The sequence below is a fragment of the Phalaenopsis equestris genome, unplaced genomic scaffold, assembly GCF_001263595.1.
Source record: "Phalaenopsis equestris unplaced genomic scaffold, ASM126359v1 Scaffold000765, whole genome shotgun sequence".
NCBI classification, from domain to species: domain Eukaryota; kingdom Viridiplantae; phylum Streptophyta; class Magnoliopsida; order Asparagales; family Orchidaceae; genus Phalaenopsis; species Phalaenopsis equestris.
Genome location: NW_018165205.1, coordinates 1,242,917 through 1,269,187, shown reverse-complemented (window position 1 = coordinate 1,269,187; position 26,271 = coordinate 1,242,917). Strand labels below are relative to the sequence as shown.

Sequence of the window (26,271 nt, the reverse complement as noted above, 5' to 3'; positions counted from 1 at the left end):
AGTAAGGTGTGATATATATATATATATATATATATGAAAAAGCCCGAAGACAAATATATTAATATGAAAAAGATACAAAAATGTTGTATGAGAGAACCTAAAAGAAAGCCCAACTCATACAATACATCACACACAAAACCCAAATAAAGCAAAAATACAAAAATATAAAAAACCAAAAAGCCACAAAAGAGCACAAAAGTGCTAGGGACGTCCCATTTTAGTCCTCCTGCCTCTAGTTCTCGGAAGTGAGCAGGCTAACAAATTGGTAAGGTGTGTATCATTGCCCGTAGTAACCAAAGTATCATCCATCAAATTCCTAAGCTCAAGTAGATCTTCATTTTTCTTCTTCCTCCTAGATTTGTAGACCTGTCATTCCTCATCCGATGATTAATTCATTTGATCAGTAGATTCCAAAGGTGGTCGGATAGGTGTAGGTCGTTGCACGTCTTGATCCCCATGAGCCTGAGTAATATTAATATTTTTCTGAACCTGATGTTTTTATTTTTCTGAACCTGATGAGGCGATTGTGAAGCAGTAGAAGTATTTTCACCTGTATTATCAGTGATAAGTTCTAGGGCAGACGAGGTCTGAAGAAACTCCTTCTCCCCCATGATAGGAGGTCCAAAGAAGAGGGAGTTACAACTGGGGATTGAATAATTGTCATATAGTCTGCCTGGTCATGAGAAGATGGAATCACAGCCTCTAGCGGAGCAGTTTGATTTTTTGGTCTGAGTTGGGGGTGTAGATAATGACATTGAGAACTGGAGTGTCCGAACATACGACAGTTCGAACAATACGATGGAAAATGTTCGAGCTCTACCTTCTGCCAATATCCCTGATGTTGTGTGCTCAACCAGATTCCTCAGAAGCGGGTCAGAAGCGGGTGAAGTGATGTCTCTTTCAACAAGTACTCTGCTTCAGAAGGACAAGACAAATTAAGGGTAGGAATGTCCGTCTTGAGTGGCTTCCCATAAGCTACTATAAGCTGAGGCAATAGAACACAACACTTTTTGAAGAAAATAATAAAATTTCAGACCAGGGAGACGAATCCTTTTGATTTGATTATAATCGTGCGAGAAAATGCACTACAAATCAAAAGAAGTGGACGTATAGATTAATCTTCCAGATAAATCTTTAGTTTGGTTCCATGCATAAACTTTCGCTATTGTTCTTCTCTTTTCATCTGAAACTCTATATCTCCATTTCATTCTATCCTCAACAACTATTTAATTGGGGCATTTACATATAAACCACACAATTCTTATATATTTACATATCTAACACCGGAAATTTCCCAACTAAATTCAGACGACAGGAGTAAGCAAGTTGAATACCTTTAACTTCTGTAAAAAAGATGGCAGACTTTTCATTCTTCCTAGTAGGTTTCTTGATGTCCTCCGCCCACTCAAACGAAGGAGGAAAAGATGATGATTTTGGTGTGCCTGAGGCTTGGACACTGGCAATGGTAGCTGCATATGATTTGTCCGAAATCATCCTCAAGGAAAGGTGCGACATTTAGAGAAGAAAGCAGACGAGCGAAAAAATCGCGTCGAAATAGCCGAAGCTAAAAAAGGGGACGACGCAGTGAGAAGGGACGAGCGCAGAGAACGCAGAAATAGCGATCGCGAGCAGTTCCGCGAGGTTGAGCCGCAGAACAGCGAGCGGCGAGACGCGTCGCAGAGGAGCAAAATCGAGCGTAGAAACACGCGAGCGGGAGACGAGCCTCGTCTCAGAGCCGGAGAAGAAACGGGGGAGACAAACAGAATTGAGAGCGAAGAAGCCGAGAGGAAACACACGAGCGAGAGAGCGAAGCCGTAACTGTTGCTAGTGTTCGTCATCGGGCGAAACCTTAGCAGAGCCGAGCGAGGAAGACGATGCCATAGGTGCCCATTATATATATATAAGGACGGTATTTCCAAATACCTCCTTTTGATATATATATATATATATATATATGAATAAATATTTTTTCGTGTTCGGCTCGTTTATATATCGAGCGCAGGAAAATTGTTCGTGTTTGACTCATTAACTTAGCAAACAAACCCAAAACGAGCTTCTTAACACGTCTAATATGAACTGTTTGAGAAATAATGAGCATTTTGACAGCCTTACTCTTAAGACCCATGAGCTCTGAAGTCATTTACATATTTAACAACAATGTTTCCAGAACAAAAAAGAGACTTAAATATAAACCAAAAAGCTTTAGTTTATGAGATATGCTCCTTGATTTTCAAGGTATAGATCATAGGTTTAAGTCCAGCTTAAGAGACCTTTTAAATTAAATATTTAGTAACTCCATACGTGAAAATCAATCTGTAGCATGTCCTCTACCATCTTTATTTCTAACTGACATTAAGCATACTTATTTGTAACTCCAACTTATATATAACTAACCTTGTGCTCTACTTTTAATTATTAAAATATTTGGAATAGATTTCTTTCCCAAGTAAAGTACAAGTTACATGGAGTTCAAATTTTGAACTCCAAGAAAAGCATATTTCAAAAATAACCCTTATGGCAAAGGGAGGTTGCCTAGCTGGGGGTGGCAACAGGAGGAAGGATTGCAGGTGGTATGTACGGTTGGGTCTGACGGGATAGGGAGAAGAGCACGCTGGCTAGAAGGACGGAAACACTGGAAGATTAGGGAGGGTTTTATGGCAACAGTAGTAAGGTAGGAAGGGGTATTGCGGTGGCTGTCTGGTCGGTTGGAGGGGATAATGACTGGGAGAGAGAGAAGGAAGGATGCAGGAAAATGGCAGCAAAGAGAGAATGGTAAGCACACATCACCTCGAATAAGTGACAGTCGGAGCACCTTCTCACAGTCACATACAACTCTAGAAGGGAAAAGGGGGACATCGACGGCTTTCCAAACATAAACTTAACCCAAAATTGAACCCTAAAACAATAAGCAACATATTTATAATAAGATAGGCAAGGGGAGGAGGAGGGGGAAGGGGTGTAGTTCTTGTTTAATAGTCAGCCGACCGATCCAACCTCCCTGCTCCCACTGAACCGATCAGTTCACCGTGAAACCCTCGCGTCAGTCACCTGAGATTAGGGGAGCTTCAGCCTCATTCGTCGAAGCTTCTGTCTATCGTTGTCGGTGATGGAACTGTTGGAACCTCCCAGGACTTGAGTCTCCTCAACTATGATATGAAAAACACCTTGATCCCACTAGCGACTGCACCATCCCCAAAATACCTAAGGATTTTCCTCCACTTGTGAGCATACATAATATCGGAGTTAACCCAACTACTACGCAAGACACAATTTTACTATCGACTTAAAATAGGATTACAATGAAGGCTCAAAATAACGAAAAATAATACAAAAAACAAAAACACAAAACGAAGGATTACAACTAATGAATCAACAAAGAAGACACAACACGCTTGATTAGAAGGGAGTCCGGTGAGGGTAGGCTGGATTGGCGGCTATGGTGAAGGCCTGAGAGGTGGGGGTTACTGTGGAAAAAGTAGGACAGCAGATTGGCAATAGTAACGACGTCAAACCGTAACTTATAAGAAGCAAGAATGTCATTGGAGGCTGGATCGGTGGTTGCGGTGAAGGTCGGAGAAGTGGGGGCAGCTATGGAAGAAGTAGGATAGTAGCTGAGAAGATTTGCCAACACTTTCGGAGAGTGGTCAACGAACGGGGAAGCACTGACAACGATGGGAAAAGCCAGAACAATACGGCAGTTGTTGTAGGGTGCCAGAGGGCTGCCAGGAAGGGTCTAAAAGGGCTGGACAGCAAGTTGGAGGGGTTGCAGTGGCTGGATGGGAGCAGGAAGGTGGTTAGTAGCAGTGGATGAGGGGGTTGTAGTGGCTGGACGAGAGCAGGAAGGTGCCTGACAGCAGTGGAAGAGGGGACTGCAGCCTGCAAGGAGCTGTAAGAAGTAAGCTAGAGGAACAGTGGCAAGCTAGAAGGTTGCTGGCGGTTGTGGGGAGACGATAGAAGATGTGGGGGTCTGTTGTAGGAGCTGGAGAAGTGATTGACAACAGCCAAAAGGATAGACAGAGAGATAAATATCTCGGCAGGGGGGTCTTATCCTGAAGGTGGTAGGGTGGCGGGGGTATTACCTCTACATACCCTTCCTCATCTTCTCCCACTTGGCGATCTTATCACCGCTCTCTCTTTCTCTGCCTCTATAGGTTTCCTTATCACAAGGAGGCACACTTCTTCAACTTGATGGCTACTAGTTTTACTCGTTTATCCTCTGACACATCCTTATACTCAAAGATTCTATCGACAGATTGCAGTCAGTCGAGAAAATAGTATGGATCCATACCTACAAACTCCAGTAGATCCACTTAATGTCGAAATCTCTGTCCTCCGAAAGGTCTCCTCTTGCGGCCTTGTTTGATACTAAATTCCGAAGTGTCAGGGCCTCTATTCCTCATCAGTGAAGTCTTCTCAATGGAACAGATTCAAATCTCTTGTCCCTTTCTCCCCTTCGACCCTCCAGATCTCGGTTGAGGATAATATCCCCCTAGATCCCATCATCCATCTTGGTCAGTCTTTGCTGAAAGCGACGAATCTCCGCTACATCTCATCTCGAATAGGGTGCGACATGTATCTCCTTGGTGACATGGTAAGGGTTTAGGAGTCGTGGTGAAACTGGGTGTATGAGAGTAATTGACGGAGTAGGAAAATTAGGGTTAAGTTAAAATTTATCTATGGTTTGGGAACAAGAAAGAAAACTTTTGGTGGAGGGGTAAGGTGGATGCTAGGAAACCTAATGATAGAACTAGGTATAAACTAGCTATGATATCAAATGATAACGGAGTTAACCCAAACCACAATAGAAATATAAATATAATTCCTGAAATTCAAAAAGGTTATAAACAAACACTTGAAAACAAGAAACAACAACACAACACAAACTAGGGTATAACTTGAGGTGAAGGTACTGCGATTCGAGGGTTCAGAAGGTGGTTGTTGGGGTTTGTCGTTGGTGGTAGGGAGGTGATCAGAGTAGTAAGAATGGTGATTGCAATGGGGCAGCCAGGTATGACAACAGGGTGTTGGCCTGGTTGTGGAGGGGGAAGAAGGGATGGGCTGACTAATGGCAAAGGGAGGCTGGCCTAGTTGGGGGTGGCAACAGGAGGAAGGACTGTAGTGGTATGTGCGGATGGGTCTGAAGAGAAAGTGAGCAGGGCGTGCTAGCTGGAAGGATGAAAACACTGGAAGGCAGTGAGGGTTTGACGGTAACGACAGTAAGGTGTGAAGGGGAATTATGGTGGTTGTCTAGTCGGTCGGAGGGGATTGCGGCTGGGAAACTAAGAAGTGGAGGGTACAAACAAATGGCAACATGGTTGGTGAAAAGGGGAATATACATACTACTTAAGACAAGTTACAGCTGGAACACCTTCTTGCCGTCGAATATAGCTCTAGAAGGGAAATGGGAACGCGACGGCTATCCAAACAGAAATTTCAACAAAAAATTGAACGCTAAAACAATAAGTAATATAATAAGATAGGTAGCAGAAGGGGTGGCGAAGGGGCGTACTTCCCGCCCAATAGTCAGTCGGTCGGTCCAGCCTCCCTGCTTAACTGACACCCTAGACTCTATCTCAAGCTACTCTTTCTCCTATTTCACTGTTTAGTTGGTCCCGCGAGGCCAGAAAATATAACTATTCTCAACCCTCTTCAAGGGTCATTAATTTAGATTATTGCTTTCGCAATTTTTGTAGGTTTCATATAGGTAATGTTAGCATTGAAGTTTGCTCCAACTACAAGAACTATAACTCTTAGAATAAACTCAAAAATAAGGACAACTTCCCGGTTGAGAACTACAAAACTGTCAAGTAAGGTCAATAAACCCCCATAATCGAAAACCTTCGAAGTACTCTAGATTGAAAACATTCGAAGCATCAAAACAAAAAGTAGCTCCGCGATCGAAAACTCTCGTGCACCAATTCAATTGATTGTAAGATCTAGAGCATGGGGAACTTCAAGATGCCATCATATTCGATAGCTGAACTAGGGCACCGAGGGGGTTGGCAAGAGGAGTTGAAGCCTACAGGCTAACGGACGGAGCCCGTGTTCTCAAAATGATGGTGATTCGAATGACACAAACGAAGCTGCATTTGCATGTGAGGAACGAAGCCACATCGAGGAGCAGACTATGTGAAGGAAAGCAAGTCTTTCATTTTTTATTCATTGAAAATATATGTTACATATTTATATACACTCTAATCTCTATAGATTATGAATATCACTAATGAAAGAAAAATTTTAAATCTTCTCTAATTAGGTTACCTAATATAGAAAATATATTTATTAGATTCCCTATAATCAAGCTTTCTAATATACAACCATAAGATTTATTACTTTCCCTAACCATTTTCAACAATAAAGCAACCCTGACAATCAATGTCCATACTCTAGAACTGAATGAAGTGCCCTTCATTTGTCTCTTCTATAAAAGAGACAAGTAGACGTTGATTGGGTTGAGTCTAATTCACTAAGCTAATTTGACTATACCTATCGGCCATTCATTACTTCTTTGGGTATAACATTATATAAAATGATTTTAATTGAAAAAGTTCAGGGAAATTTAGAAAGAAAATATCAGAAATAAGCAAATAAGTTGGATGGCTAAATCACACATTTTTGGCTGGTTAAAAATGATTTTAAATGTCAGTAAAAATTGGGAAAAAGGGTTTTAACATCTATTTAGGCACCTTATTATTTTTATTTTTTTTCTTATGTATGTATCATAATAAATAGTTTAAATATTTGACAGTCGCAACCAATCGTGCATGCAATGCGTTTAAATTTGAGCAAGTTCAGTAAAGAATAATCTGTTGATCGTATGAAAGAATTTTCCTCTAAAATGTTAAAAAAGTGCACATTAAATGTTCAAAATGGCAAAGTTGCATGAAACTTACTCTAAGAGAAAGTGGTGTCAGTACGAAAATCGAGCCAGAGAAATTGTTTCGTTTAAAGAAAAATCTAAACCCTAAAAACTATGAAATTGTAAGCTCTTCATAGCTAAAAGCTTAAAGTGTTAATGTGACTTGGTTCTGTATTTAAAAAAAGACAGAAATTGGACCCAAGAAAAGTGGTACATATGAGAACAAGTGTTTAATACCATGATACTAAATTAATAAGAGCTATAGCAAGTAAGAGAATATCAATTCAAAAAGAAAATTACAGATTAAATAAATATTGATAACTCACCGCATAAAGAACTGCAATAATTTCAGACTCTATCAACATCCAATCGACTGAATCGGTTGTTGTGAAAATTCCTGTTAACAACATCAAGGAAGCACCAAAGAAATAAGAGTATGCTGTCACAGACAAGCTGGCAGGAAACTTTGCCAAAACTGGAGCCTGAAAGAATTATTGAAAGTAAAAATAATAAAATCAAGAAATGAAAGAGGAAGGTGTATGGGAGATAATAATATTTTCAATAATACAATAGCTCTTTATAGATTGAGTATTGTTTTTTTGAAGATTTTCATTTATTAAAAGCATGCTTTGTTAAATAAGACAACAGGAACAGTAGTATTATCCAATTGCTATATTAACAAGAATTGGTGTGACATGAAACTCAGTTTGTCCAACAACATATCAACTTAAATGCCAAAAGAATTTCAATCTTCTGTTAATTGTATCATAACTTAATTTATCAGCTCTAAAGGCCAAATCTCACAACAAGCAGAATTGAGCCTTTAAGTATCCATGTTATTAACCATCACATTATAGAATTATAAAAAAATACTTCAAAACGAACAGATCACAATTTAAGGAAATGAAACACAAGTAACAGGAGAAAAGTTTTGGATTAGTACATTGTAGAGAACAAAGGAGAAAAGAGAACTTTGAATAATCATAACAATCAAAATGACACAATTTATCATTAGCCTTTCATAATAGGTAAATAATTTTATTCAAGGAGATATGACAAATGGATTTATGATAAGGTGTGGAGGCAACAGTCTTCTAACAAAATCACCCTTACCCCGTAAAACCTACCCCACATGCATTCTGAATAGCATAACAGTTTTTACTTTTTTTTTTTCATTCAAAAATCATTCAAAAATTGCTTGGGTAGCCTTGGGTAGCCCATAGCAGAGAATGGAGAAATATGGGATTCAAACTGATTACATGAAAACACCATAAACAATCAACAAAATCATCTCTGTTATCCAAGTCTAACTACTAAAATCGAAGGCAAGACGGTTCTTAAAAATAAAAACGCCACCATCCCCATATTTTATAGTAAAAGAATTAATTTGATGGTCTTGTATGATAAAATTGGTAAACCTCCCTAAACTGAATGACAAACCTGAGTACTATAGCTTTAACACTCCCCAATGAATCAAAACTAACTTACTGGAAAAGACTAAAATATAGCATTCAGGCATGTAAGCAATTGCATTGAAATTTTTGGGGGGGAAAAGTAGTAGTAAATTTTTTTTTAAGTAACCGCGAAGAGGAAAGTTTGGCAATCCACGACTCATTGCCATCCTTTTTTGGTTTAACATTTGCCCATATATCTTTCCATTAAAATCAAATGCAGTAAAAAACTTAATTAAGGCACCTCTTGAAATGTCTGGCACAAGTTACATTAGACACTGCTCTATCATTTATCTTTTTTTTTTCTTTGTTTCATTGAAATGGAGGAGGAATTCAACCACTTGAGCTTAATTTAATACCATCATTATCATTATCCTTATCTAAACAGTTTAGGATTAAATTTGTAAATGCTTCATCTTCATTAACCTATGTTGTTTGTTGACTGTTATTGCATCTTGTGTTAAATTTAGTCAACGCAATTTTTTAGCCACAAGATCTACGTTTACAAGAAAATACAATATTTTGTAAAAAGAAAGATAAATATATTGAATATGCATTTAGCTTCAAAGAATTTCTTTCCAGAACTGCAGAAAAAAAAATCCAAACAACAGGTTGATGCCAGGAAAAGCATTATACAAATCAGTATTTGAAAATTGTGTAAATTGAAATACAAAATAATCAGATATAAACCAACCCATAAATGCTGCATAGAGGTAATTTCCTATATATATATATATATATATATATATATGAGCTCTACACACAAATATAAAAATAAGGTAACTAACACCACAATTCTTAATTAGTTCGATTGTTATTCATAGAAGTATTTTGATGGGTGATATAAGATGGGTAAGAGGTATGTACTATAGTTTTCTAAGACTTTTATAGGTACATATATAAGTATTAGTTACTATAATGAGTGACAAAAAGAAATAATTCATTCAAGCTAAAGGAAAATGGTTGGTTCTAAATTCAGTACCTGTAAAGAAAGATAAATAGCCATACACAAACAATTTCCAATTAAACATATGACACCAATGTGCCATTGTTCAACCCCGAATTCATTCAAAGAAGATAGTAACCATCCAGACGGTTCAGGCTGAGACCTGGCACTTATTTCATTATAGGCGATCAAATCAAAGCCACTTTTTCCAAATATAGCTGGACCCCTGTACAAAACCATGAGTACAGCCCCTAACACGCATACAAGTGTGCCTATAATCTTTAGTTGACCTTCCAACACGCGGAAGTTAACCGATTCAGTGCTGCAATTATACAAAATTCAACTAAGATGAGCAAAGAGAGAATGTAGACTCAGAGTTCTGAAATGTTGTGACTTGAACTCATTATAACTAACCCCATGATTGCAGCCAAAATAAATGTAAACACTGGTATTGCAGGTTGAATAGCTGCAGCATATGTTGGATTTGTGTAGCTAAGGCCCATAAGAAATAAAAGCTGGTTACCAAAAATCCTAGGAAAATTTTTTCCAATATCAGTTATTTCATCTGCAAAACACTCCTAGCATATATCCCAATTCAAATAAAACAATCAGCATACCCTGTCAATCCTAAAATGAAAAATGATAGAAGAAGACGGGATGTTATTGGAGCTCGAACCTTTCTGTTAACCATTAGGACTGAGTCAGACAAGAGAAGCACATCTTCAAATAAGACGGAATGATAAGAAAACAGTAATCAAGTAAGAAATATAGGGCAGAGAAACATGCTATGTAACGACTGTTTTCATAAACGATAGTCATAACAAGAGAGATCAGGACAATCCCTATAATCGCACACAACCAATTTGACGACAAGAGGGGCAAGGAGAAGAGAACCTGTCTCGGAAGAAAGCAATGGGAGCGAGGATGGAAAGTGCGAGGAGATCGCGGAAGACGCAGAAGACCACCTGGTTAATTCCAACGTTAAGCGCAAGCTTCGCGATAACGTGATAGCCAGCGGCGATCACCTGCACCGTCGCCATCGCCATGTGGGCCCTGGGCACCTCACTGCCCCCGTGACCAACTACAACCATCTTGGACACACTCACTATTCCCTCTCCTTAAAGAGGAAGAGGACCAAGAGAGAAGACGATCGAGATCGGCTTAGGTATTGCCTCGAAGTGTGCTGCCGTTCACTTGATACTCCTATACGAGAAACACCGTCTCCTTAATTTTTCCTCCTCTCCCCTCCTTAGATAGCAAACGGCGATGACAACTTCAGCAGCCCAGGGCAACATGAATTCGGCAAGTATGTCAATCAACTTATTAAACTGCTTCAGCAATATCGGACCGGATATTTATATTGAATCTGTAAAGCAAAAGGTTCAAGATTGAAAAATTAAATTGAGAATGAATTATGATTCAACCGAATGTCTTACTAATTTATAAATTTATTTAAATGTGATAAAAATGATGTAATTTGAAATAAAATTGACTGTAAAATATAAAATAAATATCTCAATATTTATATAACTAACTTGATAATAATTTTATAGTATGTTATTTTAAAAATTAATAACAATTAATTTAAAAAGATTTAAATATGAAATATAAGAATCACACTAATAATTTTAAAAAATTTTAGGGGTATGTATGTATATCTTACTCATGTCTTGTATTTATATATCTAACATATATTCTTTAATTTTTACATTTATACCATCCAATTCTTTCATATCACATTGAAAGTGCCACTTTTTAATTTTTTTATAAAAAATTTAAAAACTGAAATTTTAAAAAACAAGGGCTGTTTTTTGCAGGTTTCAGGTCAGCTCAATCCGTTTCAATGCAGATGTCTGTTATTGAGTCAGCCTGAGCTGGACGGTCAAACCTGTCGAACCTGTCGAACCGACGATTCGAACTGGTTTTCTAGGCCTGTAAGCCATGACTTTTAGTTTAATCTTTTTCTTTCGTTTTTTTGGTTTTGCAAGGTGGGATTCAACAACCGGTTGGTGATATTTTTAGTTTAAATGGCCTATAAATCATGCCTTCTTGTTTCTTTTTTTTTCGGCTTTTTTGCTTTGCAGGTGGGATTCAACAACAGGTTGGTGATAAGTTCAGTTTAAATGGTAAATATATATATCCTATAATTAAATTTTCAAAATTTGATATAAAAATTTTAGTTCAGAATTATTGAAGTGTGAGGTATAATTAGGGTTGTAAATGAGCCAATGCGCTTGAAGAACAACTCGAATTTGAGACGATTAATAAAGGATAATATTTGTTCAAATTAGTAAATAAACAAGTTCAATCATTTTTTAAAAACTCGAAGCTCAAATAATTCAAATTAGTAAATAAAAAAGTTCATGAACAAATTTGTTTATTGTTCAATAAATAACTTGTTAAATATTCTATACTTGCATGATATATTATTTAAATAAAGTTTGACTAATTAGAACATATTTAATAATATATTTAATAGTAATATATTATAATTTAATATCAATTTATATAAATTCGGAGATTTATGTCAATAAACTAGTTTTTTAGTAGTAATTTATGTTACTTGATTTCAAAAAACTTATTTGCAACTTATATATTATCTTATATACTTGGTATTAACAAGTTAGATGTAATTAAAATCTATTATGTTGCTTAATTATTTAAATTCGTAAGACCAATTGCTAAAAAAATTATATAAAAAATCAAATACATATTTAAAATTTTGTTTTGTTTACTATTTTTATATGAAACAATCATGTACAAATCAAATGTTTAGTTTTAAATGACGATTTAAGTACTCATTTCAATTTTTAACTTTTAATTAATATAAATAAGTCATGTACAAATCAAGTGTGAACATTAAAAATTTTAAGCAAGCCAAGTATAAACATATTTTTGAAGCACGTCCAAGCTCAAACTGAACATGAACAACTTACGATCTAATCAAGCCAAGTCTAATCCCTAACATACTTGACTCGACTAGACTACATCTCTATGTATAATTCCCCTCAAATTCCTATAATTGTTTCAACAAAGAAACGTTGCTTGAACTTCACTCCTCAAAGCTCTTCTTCACACATGATTTGAGGGTTTAGGGTTTATCCTATTGCCGAAACCTAAATCTATATTCTCTCAAAACTATATACAATAAAATTTTGTTATAATCCCTTTTAACACCTCATCATCTTGATCTCTTCTTTGACCGTTTTGTAAATAAAATTTTTATATTTTAGATTCAAATGCATTAATCATCCCTTATTATGATAACAATCCTATGTTATTGATACATCATCAATGAGATTTGTTCTTTGGAATGAATCTCGAGGCGGTTAGAATGAGTCTTGGAGCTTTTTTTAGTAAGAAATATTCAAAATCTAAATATAGATCATCCAAAACTCTGATTTCAGCAAACTAACAGTCAGAATGACTGGCTCAACGAGATGGACCCAATGGCACTAAAATTGATCCAATTCAAGTCAAATCAAGCCTGAACCAAGTTCTTAGGCCACTTTTAGAATTTTTTTATTCTTAATTGGAATGTCAAATGTATTCCAAATCTGACAAGCTTATAGTCAAATCGAATGTCTTGACACGACGAGCCCAACTAACCCAAGATCACTTAATTCAAACATCATTAAGGTACTTAAGTATCCAAAAATAATATCAACAGATCAAGGGAATCTCCTGGATTGTCCGATGAAGTGGTATGGACTCCCTTCTTATTTGCAAGGAGGTCTCTCCCAGATTATATAAATAGAGTCTTACCCTCTTCATGAAAGGAAAATAAGAGATGGACGTAGAGCTAGAGTTGAATCGGGAGGAGTCGAATTCCAGTGCGGTTCTGGATCAAAGACCCCACAAATGCTTCTGCTCCCGCAGTGCCGACCACTATTTTTTAATCTTCGTCGACCACCGTTGGTTGTCCCTGCTCATTGGAAACAAAGCCCATTAAAGAGTCATGACGTATGTTGCAAAATAACAAAGCACCATACATAGTAAGGACCAATGTAGTAGATTAATGAAACAATCTACGTAATAGTGCATCATCCTTAACGTGGTGTGATAGTACACCCTTAATACGGTGTAAAATCATACCCCAAATATGGTGTAACTATACACCTTGAATACGGTGCATTGATGAGCCTAACATATGGTGCAACGTTGCACCCCAAAGTCAGTGTAACGACCCACCACGAAGACGGTGTAATATCATACTCCACATACAAGTAGCCAATTATGGTCTATGTGGCTCACACATCTAGCCTATGTCTTATATACATTATTACAACTCACCACTACAGTCTACGTGACGAATTGTGACCCTCGTGGTTCATAGCTTATGCAACTCTCAACTCATGCCTCTGCCCTATGAAGTTATTGTGGCTCATCATATTTATGTGATCAACTATGGTATATGTAGCTCACATCTCACGCAACTCCCATCTCCACCCTCTGTGGTTTATATATATTATTGTAGCTAAGCACTACAACCTATATGACCAACTACTGCCTATGAATGCTATCACAACTCCTTATTATGAAAGACATGGTCAATCGACGCTCCTGAAGCTATCACTTACGACCAACACGGCTAACTACTAGCACGGCTTTCAACTACGACATCTATGACAAAATATCACTAACAACCATTGTCTACAACATACATGATGGACTGCTGCCTCTATAGCAATTAACTATGGCCTTCGTGGCATATTAAGTCAATTATTATTGAACCAGTAGGTCTACATCAATATTGTAATTCCATCTTCTCTAATCCAAAAGGAGAGTGGGTCTATGCATTTACAATTCCTTAGTGGTTTGTTTTGATAATGCTAGGTCTTGCGATTTTTTTCTCTTTCCATGATTTTTCACGTAAAAATTGTGATGTCTCATCCTACTAATTTTCTTTTATTTGTATTTATGATGGATTTCGCACTATACTGAGACACAAATTTATTACTCTACCATTGTGGATCTTCTGAAACACATTAATTTGGCTCTGTCTGTGGGAAACAAAGTTCTGTTTGACACAGCCTTCAAGTCTGAGATGTTAACATACTCCACATAAGATGACTTTCTCTGCACTTCTAAAGTTCTCTCCGTGTATCTAAACACTACTGCCTATGTAACCAATTATGGTCTACGTGATTCACAGCTCGTACAATTCTTAAGTGTGGCTTATATGACCTACATAAATTATTATGGCTCACCACTACTGTCTACGTTACCAATTATGACTTTTGTCGTCCATAGCTCATGCAGCTCTCAACTCCGACCTCTGTGGCCTACGGATGTTATTATGGCTCATCACTATGATCTATGTGACCAACTACAGTCTACATAACTCACATCTCATGCAGCTCCCATCTCCAACTCTGTGGTCTACAAACATTATTATTGTCAAGCATAACCTACGTGATCTACTACGATCTATGAATGCTATCACAACTCCCTATTACAAACATTGTGGACAACCAACGCTCCTGAAGCTATCGCCTACAACTTACATGACCAACTACTATCACAACTTTCAACTGACCTCTATGATAAACTAGCACTACAACCATCATCTACAATATTCACGATGGACTACTGACTCTATAACAATCAACTATGACCTTCACAACATATTATGATTATTATTATTGAGCCAACTGATGTATATTAATAGTGTAATTTCATCTTCTGTAATCCAAAAGGAGAGTGGGTCTATGCACTTACAATTTCTTAATGGATTACTTTGACTACATCAGGCCCTGTAATTTTTTTCTTTCCAGGGTTTTTCACATAAAATTTGCAATGTCTTATCCTACAACATTTTTTTTATCTACATTTATGATGGATCTCATACTATATTGAGACACTATTTTATTACTCAACAATCACAAATTTTTCAAAACACATCAGTTTGACACTGTCTATAAGAAACAAAGTTTTGTTTGGCATTTTCTTCAAGTTTGAGATGTCGAGCCCCTACTTTGTTTATAGATGATATATATCATCTATCTGGTGAAGGAACCTCCTTTGCACCTTTTGAAGCATTATTCAATGTGAGGGAGGGAGGAAACCAACACTCCAGACTCCAAATATCATTCACGCAATGTTCCAGGCATGATTGTTGTGGGATAGTCTTCACACATCTCATTCAAACATCAAGACTACAAGAACCAGTTTCAAGTTGCGAGGAAAACTTCACTATAGTCTCAAAAGGCCATTCATGTTAACATCCTAGGAATGATTGTGATGGGATACTCTTTTTGGCAGAGACAAGACTCTCACACTCATGAGATAGCACTTCTTTTGGCTTCGACTGACGAGATATGCTAAGTGACATGTCAGGCGATGTCAGATTTCTCACATAGCCAACACCAGAGGATAAAATACTAGATTATACACACCATTACGAATATCAGAGGCACCGTGGGTGAATGTTTCATTAGAATTTGTGGTGAGTCTTCCAAGGACACAATGGAACAAGGACTCCATGATGGTTGTGATGGATCAATTTTCAAAGATGGTGCACTACATACCCTACCACCAGATATTATATGCATCACATGTCACTGATTTTTACTTCTAGGAGGCTATGAAATTTACACAGTATACCCATGAACACCACTTCAGACAGAGATATCAAATTTCTGAGTCACTTCTGAGAATGTTGTGGGCAAAGCTAGGCACCAAGCTTCAATTCAGCTTAACAGCTCACCCACAGACAGAGGTAATAAGTAGGATTTTGGGGAACTTTCTGAGATGTTTTGTGGGAAAGAGAATCAAGAAGTTGGATTTTATTCTATCTCAAGCAGATTTTAAGTACAATAGATCTATGAGTCAAATTACAGAGCATACTCTATTCGTGATTGTGTACAAGCACAAGTAGCTCGCTCCACTCGAGTTAATACCACTCCTGTCAGCATCAGAGATCGATAAGGATGCTGAGAAATGAGTTCACAATATTCAGAAGCGACACGAGGAGGTTGGGATGGAGATCACAAAGCAGAACTATAAATATCAAGCTCAGACAAATAAGACTAGGATGAATGTGACTTTTCAGGAGGGAGACCTAGTGTAGATCCGACTGAAGAAGGAAAGATTTCTAGTGGGAGCATTTGAAAAACTCTAGTCTAGAGCAGATGAGCCTTTCAAAATACTCTGCAAGTTGAATGAAAACACCTGTAAAATTGACCTACCAGAGGATTACAACATGTATGCTATGTTTAACATCGTGAACTTGATATCATGCTATGAGGAGCCAACAACTTCGATGAATGAAGTTGAAACTCCTTCAACTCTGTAGGGTGTATCTGTTGCAGGCCTACTAGCAGTAGATGGTTTGAACTAGCCAGTATAATCAGAGAGACTAAGATCAACCGATCGGCCCAGGCTTACCATGTCGCCCAATGGAGAGGGCCTCCCTTTCCTATTGTTCTTGCAACCCAAGAGGGCTTGCCTTACAGCCAAAGAGGAGGGGCCTCCCCTTCCTACACTATCATCTATTATATATTTGTTGCTTGCTTTTTTTTTATCTTTTTCTGGTTTTATATTCCTATCGACAACCATTTTCCCTTGCTATGGTTGTATCTGAGGACAGGTGATGCTTTGACTGTATCTTGCTTCAACGTGGTGATGACTTCTACTTGTTTTACCCACACAATCCTTTCCCTAGTAGCAGTCCTATTACAGACACCTCCAGTTCCTACTTTCAATCATTGATCACCTCTCCTTTTTCTTTTTCCAACATGCTGAGACACTGTAAACCCCACCTGCACCTTTTCAGCTTGTTGTCAACCCCTCCTTATCTCTCTGTCAAGCTGCCACATCCCTTTCAGCCTCTATTAGGCTACATGTCCCATTATTGCTCTCACTGTGATTGTCAGCATCTCAATTCCCCCTTCTACCACCCGTGAAGCCCTCCTCCATTTCCTTGCTACTTCCACCGCACCGTACACCTCCCTGAGCCGGTCTCACCACTGTCCAAGTATCCCATCGCCCTTTCTGACCCTAGCAAGTTGTTGATCGTTCGTTGTGTTTTCTATTCTTGTTTAGAATCTTACTTGATTGGTTTGAGTAAGGAAATTTATTTTCTTATAGAATCTTCAATTGACTCTGGTATCGGTTTGTCTTTCAAATAGTATTTATTTAAATTATTTTAATGTATATGTTGGTTTTACTTTCAAAAGATTGAACAAAAAGACAACATCTACTATTCTGGTTCACTAAATTATTCAGTCTCTGGCTTTTTTTGAGGCAATTCTTCAAAAGGAAGGATCTAAGGAATTAATGATAATACGAGGAACAAATTTCTTTTAGGTATCAAAGGGAGGATAAACAACGCAACTTTGTCCAGAAAGATACCCTAGTGACAGCCAGGAAGAACCAATGACCTTTTACGGTCGAGCAGATCACCTAACAATTAACTAGATAAGAGGTTGTTTCGACCACAACTCAACAGATGGTCCTAAATGAAATTTTGCCTTCAACGACTAAAGAGGTCGACCCTCTTGCAGCTGAGAGGGACAATCAGGTGGAGATTATGCTATCAACCATTAATGATGGAAAAAATGAGAGATAAAAAAGATGAAGAAGCTATCAAATATAGGCTCCAGGAGCTCACCTATATGTAGAAGCTATCACCCCCAGAGGACAAGCTCGTACTTTAAAAAAGTAAAAACGAGTCACTCTTCCTAGAAAACTCCTGGCCATAAGTAGTCAGGTGAGCTAAAGAGAAGTGAAAAAATTTGGAGATTATATGAGGATAATTTGTTGGCTCAGATTGATCGTTCGATGGATTGGAATGTGAAGTCGGATGAGGCACTTCAACTAGCCTACAGTCGAGGCCCAACCATCAACTCATCTTCTATCTCTAAGATGAGGAAAACTATAATGAGTTAATAAGTAAATGATGACCTTACAGACTCACGAGGATGTTATGAGGTCACTATCTAAGAGCTTCATACAGAAAAGTACAATAAAAAAGCAATTCTTCAAAGGAATAATATTTCTCTCGATGAACTTGGTCAAAAAGCAAGTTCCCTCTTCAGAATGATCTAGTATGGATAAGTTTAGAGAAATGCTAGATAATAATAGTTCTAAAAGAAAGAGTAGCAATTATGAAAATTATAGTGAGATAAGTTTGACCAACATATAATTGTTGTGCTATGGTGAACTCTTATGTAAATTTTCTCTTTTCTCATTTTTTTTAATATTATAATCATTTTATTCTACAATATAGTGATATTTTTCTCCTTAGTACACTTTTATTGTTCCTTGTATACTACTTGTTTTGCCAGTAATTTGAATTATGTTGCAAAGCAGATTTGCTAAATTTGGCTTCCAAAATTTTCATGTAAAAGAAAACATTTAAAATTTTTTCAATATATCTTTAAGATTGCACATGACCAATCAATAAGAAATTTATAGGATAAGCTATAACTATTGCATATAAACAAATAAAAAAATGTATTGTCTTTTTTGGTGGAACTCTAGTGAGCCAGGAGAATTAATAGTGGCGAGTTATAATGTCTTAGCCCAAAATTTTTTTTGACTTTGGTTACTTGATTGAAAATAGTTTTGTGGTGAATTCTCAATAGTTGCTTTGGTTCAAGCCTTACAATACTAATTCCCTTGAGTTTTTTTCTTAGTGAATTCTCAATAGTTGAAACTTCATGTGAATATGTCACAGTCTTCGCAGAGGTAGTCATTTAGACTCAACATAAAAGTGATTTTGATGAAAAGGTAGGAGTCTAGTTTCATGGGCTCGACCTATGATCCAATAATATAACCATTTCAGTTAGAGAGATTTTATAGTGCTTGAATATTGATAAGTGAAAATTCATTCTATAATTGTTGGGTGCTAATCGAATGACTTATTTTTCACTGTGAAACGAATCAAAAATAAATATTTATTGTAAAATTTGAATAGGATATTTATGATAGAATTGATAAGCTGACATGATGAATACAATATGCGTTAATTTTTTCATTTGCGCTCCAAGTTCTGAATAACTCTCCACTTTATGGTGAACTTGATAGGGCATGTTCCAACAATATAGTATGTTAAGACGACTGCCTTAAAAATGTTAAGGAGTGAATGACCAAAAAATGCATTATAGGTTGTCTTAGAGTTGACTACAACAAAATTGACCATTGTGGTAAAAAAAAACTAATCTTTTTTCTCCCTAAGTGATTGATAATGTTATGACTCCCACAACTTCTTTATTCTCTCCTAAAAAATCATTTAGCTGGCTCAATTTGAGAACAAGTGTCATGAACCCAAATTCATTTTATCAAAAATATTTTTAGAAAGGATATTGGCAAAATTCCTTGCATTTATAAGAATGATACATATTAACTAAGTTGCAAATAATGCAGTGATCACCACGACATCATTATAAGGATTCCCTTGTCGGGTAGGTTTTCATTAGTGAAGATAATAGGTGACTAGCTCATGACTTGGCAAAGAGATGAGGTCTCCAAGCACATTTCTCCTGAGTAGAGCCTCTTAAGGCTTGACTAACTGGAGGCTTTTATTCCAGCTCCATTGATAATGGTTGATACGATTCTTGCAATATGGATCATCTAAGCCCAAGCTAGTTCATTATATTTTCTTTGACGGTTGCTTTCCCTTGCCTCCGTGTTATCACTCTTAGTACAACAATCTCTTTCAAATTTTCTAATTTGATCAATTCTTTAATTAGAATCTTGAGGTGTTGACATTCTTTAGAGTTACGATTCTGGTCATGATAATACACACAATATCAGATGACCTCTAGCTTTCATGGGAATTGATTTTCAAAAATACTTCTTGTTTTGAATGATAGACACTATCTCAGCCATTGTACAAACTTCTTTACTCGAAGTTTGTACAGGCAACGGGTAAGCGCACGATGTGATCTCCTCTCTAATAGGGGACCAATCTGACACTCCTAGAATTGAACTTGCACATCTACCGTTTAAACTCATAAGGAAGTTTGCACAAGCAACTAGTAAGTGCACGAGGATGATATCTCTAATCGGTGACCAATCTTACACTCCTGGAATTGAACTCACCCTTCTAATGGACGACCTCTACTTTTTTAGAAATGCATGCTTTCCCTAAAGGATGTGGACGTCGCATCTTGAAATCTAATTTTGTTAAAAGTCATGCAAAACAACTTACTCCTCTGCTTATTTGATAAAAAAACTTTTCTTTGATGGGCGTTGCTTTTAGTGCCTTGTACTGGTGGTAACGGGAAGAGAATTGTACTCTTCAACATAAATATAGTTGTTGGCTATTTTCAATAAGTCTGCCAGGGTTCTAAGTTGTCGCAAGTCAAGTGAATAATAGAAGGGGCCCTCCCTCAACCCTTGGGCCAATGCAACATGGAAATTTGCTGGTTCGAGGTCTCTAACCTCCAAAATTTCTCTTCGAAGGTGAGTAACAAAAAATTGCAAAGTATCTCTTGGTCCTTGAAGAATTCATAACAGTGCTTTTAAGCTCTTCTGCAACCTCTATGCATTAACAAATTGCACTATGAAAATGAACTCGAAGTCTACATGGGAGGTAATTATCAATAACAACATACTGTTAAATCACTTGAGCTCCAATTTCTTTAAAGTCATGAAGAATGAATAATACTTCAAAGCATAATTTATCCTAAGTAAATAGACAATAGACTCGAACGATGCAATGTTGTTAGAGGGATCAAATCTCCTTCAATAAGATTCCAAGGATATAATTTTAAATTTTGTTGGTGCTCTTGCTTCAAAGAACACTTAGGAAAAAGCATTCTCTAGTTGGTATAGTATGGAGTTTCAGTTCTTCTTCTTTCATACTCAGACGAGGCTGAAGTAGCATTGTTAGGATAGTAAATATCATCCTCATATGTTAGAGCAAGTGATGGTGTTCCTATAGTGCCAACGGTGAGTACCCTTTGTCGTATTGCACTATAGGAAAACTGGCATCAAAATTAGCTTCAAACTCAATTCCAACGCAAAATTAGCGTCTAATTTGTGTCTGTTCAGTGTCGCGCGCCGTTTTAAGATTAAAAATTTCAACGCAAAAGAATTGTGTCAAACCGATGACGTTGAATCGACGTTGTAGCGTTGGATTAGTGTCATCATTGTTTGACCCTAAATTTACTTATTATCGTTGGAATTATTGAACTCTAATTCTGAAGATAAAAGCATTTATGCGGGGATAACGTCCTTTTAGCGTCTGAATTTTCCTACGCTTTTAAATTACTTAATAACCTTGGAAAATTCTGACGCTATTTCAGACGCAAAAGCCCTAAAAACGTCCCCCTTCCGACCGAAACTTCATTTCCTCTAAAATTCTTCTCTATGCAGTGCGGGCGGCAAACTGTGACTCCTAGGTGAATCCGACAAAATTTGGTGATTCCAGCCATCTCGAGCGACTTCTGGAACTTTTCCACCGGCCAAATCTTGTATCTTTTAAGGTGAACTCATTCCTAAGCTTTTGATGCTTTTTTTTCTTTTTAATCTTTTGATAATTTTTTTCTTGAAATTTTGAAATTTTATGTTTCCCTTTTATGTATATTTCATGTTTAGGTGTTATATCTATAATGCAAATATTTGATGTTGTTATCATGTGAAAAACCTTTTTTTTTTTTAATTTGAAGTTTAGGTGTTAGACAGATAAATACATAAGGATAGACGTATAAATACATAAGGATTGTGTGATATGCATATCTATTTTGAAAAAAAAAAAAAGATAGGTGTTACACATGTAAATATGTAAATAGGTAAAAATTGTGTGGCACGCATGTATATTTAAAAAAATGTGTAGAATGTATGTTGATTAATAAAACTTAAGTATTAGACATTTAAATGGGTAAGAAGTGTTTAGCATAGTAGATTAAGAAAATTTTAAAACTTAGCTGTTAGACATGTAAATACTAAATACGTTAGAATTATGTGGCATGCAGTAGAGAGAGAGAGAGAGAGAGAGAAGTGAGATAAAAAGGAGGAGGGTAACACTCGGTTTAAAGGGTGAAGTAGGAATTGGGAGTTTCTGGCGAAAGTGTAGGAAGTGGAGAGATGAGAAGATTGGGACTTCGATTGGAGAAACAAGGAAAGAAATGGGGAAAGAAGTGGGTCAGCATACTATATTCAAACTTAAGGCACAAATCAAAATTATTGGAATGTCATACTACATTCTTTGATTAGTCTACAAACATGCTTAACACAAGAAAAGATTACACACACACACACACACACACACACACATGCAGAGAGAGAGAGAGACATATAGTCATATACTATTGAATGTATTATATATTGAAGTAATTCTAGTTTATAACAAAATAAACATAAAATCCAAAATCCAAACTAAGCATGATACTTCCATTCCCAATCTCTCGAAGCTACTCAACAAGCTCCAATGCATTCTCCAAACATAAGCTAAACAAGACAAAACTCACACTTCTTACTCCGGCTATGATGGCTATGAGGGAACAAGGATGAGCTCTCACTATGGCAGTGTGTTTAGATTTCTTCTATGTAGTTGTTGGACTAAGGATGGCAGGAAGAGCAATAGGGTTTAGTTGTAAGAAAAAGGATATGCAGTGCTGAGTTGTTGAGAGGCATGTTGTCTGCGATCATGTGAGCGTAGTGGTTCGCATTAGTGATGGATATGAAGGGCGACTAGACATAAATAATTGTTTTCCTTTTCCTCTCCTCTTTTTAGCTTTTCCTCAAGGTTTTGAGAGACTTTTTTGCATGTTTGTGGGTAATAATATTGAACTATATTGATTGTTATATTTCATATAACACCCAAGCTTCTTTTATGTAGTTAAGTTTGCATGCATGGTGTTGTAATTATTAGTTGTAGAATAATTTGATTATCACAAAATAAGATGGTACTTTCATCTTTGTTGGTAAAACTTATTTGCAAGTTGGTTTGGTGAGGAAATCTAGGCTAATTTAAACAGAGCATGGGTATCTCTAGAATACCAAAGAAAAAGCCAAACAAATCAGTAGAATGCACTCCACATTGGAAACAAAATTCACCTTCTAAAAGTACTACCGAAGATTGATAAGATTATCTCAATATTCAAAAGCTTATAAATTTATGTAATTATGTGAAATATATTTTTCTGATCTTATCATGCATGTATACAGGCTAAGGAGCTTGACCGAGCGACATCCACTGTAGAGTCGCATGTCCTCACATATCGGCGCCTAGACACACAGTAACGGGTATCCAACAACTCTTGTCGTGTTAATGTAGATAAAATATTTAATTTTATTATTTTTTGAGGGACTTTTAATATTTAAAATGCTAATTAATGTTTGAATTTTATTATGCAGAAGGAGACAAGCAACTTCGGGAGAGATAAGAGGGAGATGTATAGCCAGACCTCGCCAGCCGCCAGCAGCAGTGCTAGCCATTTTACCACTGCTCAATCCGATTTCGAGCTATGGATGCAGGCGACGGGGAAGAAGGAGAGGGTGAACAGCCTGGGCTCAAAGGGGATAACATTTGAAGTCGAGCGCTCCCATGCAACGATGGGCGGTCATAGCTTGTTACAGGCTGAGCATGAGGAGCATGTTAGACGGGTCATGATGATGAATAAAGAGGTCCAACATATGCGTGAAGGCTAGCAGAGGGTCAAAAATGGTCTATCACACGTGACAAAGAGTTTTAATCATCGGGGCAAGCAGCGTATGAGTGTTGTTGAGGAGGATGAAAAACATGATTAGCTTTTTTATTATTTCTTTGTTGATGTTCTCCCGCCATAAGGGTTAATTGTATATTTTTTACATTGTTGCATTTTCCTTGTTGATATAGTTATGAACTCGAATATTGAACACTTTGTTTTATCTATCTTTAATTTAGTTTGATATTTTTTTATCAGTTTTGATGATAGATAAATTTCATAATATGTCGCTTGTGTTTATTTATCTAGTTGTGGAAATCTAATTGTTATGTTGTATTTTTTTTTTCTACTTACAGGTTTGCATCGAGTTAGCGTCGAAATATTTCGATGCTAAATAAACAATATTTTGTTTGATACTTGACCACGCAAATTTAACGCTAATTGGTGAAAAAGCGTCAGAATTGGTTGACGCTAATTAGGGTTGACTCTGGTGGGCACTAATTCCAATCCCGAAGCTAAAATGATATTAGCCTAGCGTCGATCAATTTTTCGATGCAAATTCGCAGCGAAGGAATCTTCCGATGTTAAAAATTATTCGACGCAAAAATTAATTAGCGACACCGATTTTAATGTCGTAATTTTTTTGACGCTAATATAATGCTAAACTCAATTGACATCGAAAATAGGCCAATTTAGTGTAAGAAATGTCTGACGCTAATCCTGTATTTTCCTGTAGTGTTGCAGCTTCTGGATGAGGAGGAAGTGCATGTCCCATGACATCAATGCTAGCATCTCTCTTATCACCACCATTATCTATTCTTTCAATTCATTGAATTGCTAAGTCAACTCTCAAGTGCGGTCCATATTGCTAGCAACTTTTCTATTATTTAATTATGCTCTTACACAACTCCTTTTAGTGTTTGTGATATGATCTACACTCGTAGTACCGTTTATGATGTTGGATCATGATTTATCAACAAACTCACACCTCAAGTAAAAAGTTGGGAAAGAGAGAGAATGGGCTAGACGATAAGGAAGTCTTTATTTCTTTTGGAAATATGGATGGGAAAAAATGTCCATTTTACATGATTTAAGCTCTATTTATACATTGTCTTTTCATATTTTACAAGACTAACTCATTACACATGTTCCCCAAAGATCCCTAATTGATCAATTCTTGTATTCTTATGACTTTGATATTATAATTAACATTACCCTTAGAGATTGAGATAATTTGGCGCTAAACAATTCGACCTTAGGGTGAGTTGTCCTCTTTTACTGAGCTGATTTCCCAAACATTAAGCCGGACTTGGTCCCTTTTGCAAGTAGATGAATGATCTCAACCATACTTGACACTCATGAGTTGATCAAGGTAAATGAGTTGATGACTCATAATCATCAACTCGACAGCCCATTTCAGTCGTTGAGCAGCGAAGGAATCGAGTCACTCGCCTTAACCCCCTATCTGACCCTTGAACCAAAAGTCAGTTAGGCAACGTTAATGTGATTTTTATGACTTGCGCCATATAATAAAACAAAATTGATTTGTTGGAAAATTTACTGATATTATAGCTTTTACAAACCATACAATATATATAAACATATTGTTGAAATTATGTATGGATGCATGTCTTCCCTCTGGAGCAAGGAATTGGCAAAAAAATAAAAAGGATGAAAGAAGAAGAAGAAGAAGAAGATGGCATATACCTTCCTTACGTGCTCTGCTAATTAATCAATTGATTATATTATGGTGACCTCACATAGCGGCCGCCCGCGCTCGCATACATGGCATGGCGCCGAAACTCATTCTACGGCGCGGCGACCGCACCAACCCTCTGATCTGGGCGCTCGCCATCATCTGCGCGGGCTTTGCTGTGGCCGTCATCCTCATCGGCCTCGTTATCTTTGCCATCTTCCTCGTCTACCAACCCAAGACCCCTTACATTAGGGTTTCGACCGCCCATCTGGATGTCCTCGACTACGACCAGATGGGTCTGCTGACCACTCAATTGTCCCTCACGCTTGTGGCCGTCAATCCCAACATGCGAGCGCACGTCACTTTGTCGGAACTGGAGTTAGCCCTGCGCTTCGACGAAGGGGGGATCGAGCTGGCCCAGCTGCGAGCGGAGGATCTGAGCGTGAAGAAGAATGGATCGGCAGCGCTCAACTACGTGGTGAGGTCGGAGGCGGTGCCGCTTGATGAGACGGCGAGAGAGGCAGTGGATGCGTCCCTCAAGGAAGGGATTATCAGTTTCCGATTGGAGGGTCAGGTCAGAACCAGGTGGAGGGTTGGAGTCTTTGCGTCCGTCAAGCTGTGGACGCGTCTTTCCTGCGCTCTAAGATTCGGGGTTTTGAATGGCACCGCCGTCCGATTACACTGCAGCTCCAAGTCTCACTGATCGCCGCCGCCGCCGC

General features: G+C 37.4%; 2 protein-coding genes across 4 annotated transcripts in view; one reads left to right on the top strand and one right to left on the bottom strand.

The window, feature by feature from the left end:
* Window positions 1-25,621, bottom strand: part of LOC110031071 (WAT1-related protein At4g19185-like) — a 27,918-nt gene extending 2,297 nt beyond the window's left edge. The window contains exons 1-6 of one of the 3 annotated variants that reach the window (XM_020734110.1): window positions 25,564-25,621; window positions 10,151-10,622; window positions 9,933-9,936; window positions 9,671-9,834; window positions 9,293-9,578; window positions 7,186-7,341 (exon numbers count right to left, since the gene is read on the bottom strand). In XM_020734110.1, the coding sequence (XP_020589769.1) occupies window positions 7,186-7,341; window positions 9,293-9,578; window positions 9,671-9,834; window positions 9,933-9,936; window positions 10,151-10,347 (807 nt within the window). In that variant the 5' untranslated portion in view covers window positions 10,348-10,622; window positions 25,564-25,621. Of the gene's footprint in view, window positions 1-7,185; window positions 7,342-9,292; window positions 9,579-9,670; window positions 9,835-9,873; window positions 9,937-10,150; window positions 10,623-25,563 lie in introns of all 3 variants that reach the window. The other 2 variants (XM_020734111.1, XM_020734109.1) reach the window with 2 other exon arrangements.
* Window positions 25,409-26,271, top strand: part of LOC110031072 — a 1,001-nt gene continuing 138 nt past the window's right edge. Inside the window, exon 1 of the mRNA XM_020734112.1 lies at window positions 25,409-26,258. Coding sequence (XP_020589771.1) covers window positions 25,647-26,255 — 609 coding nt within the window. The 5' untranslated portion in view covers window positions 25,409-25,646 and the 3' untranslated portion in view covers window positions 26,256-26,258. The remainder of the gene's footprint in view (window positions 26,259-26,271) is intronic.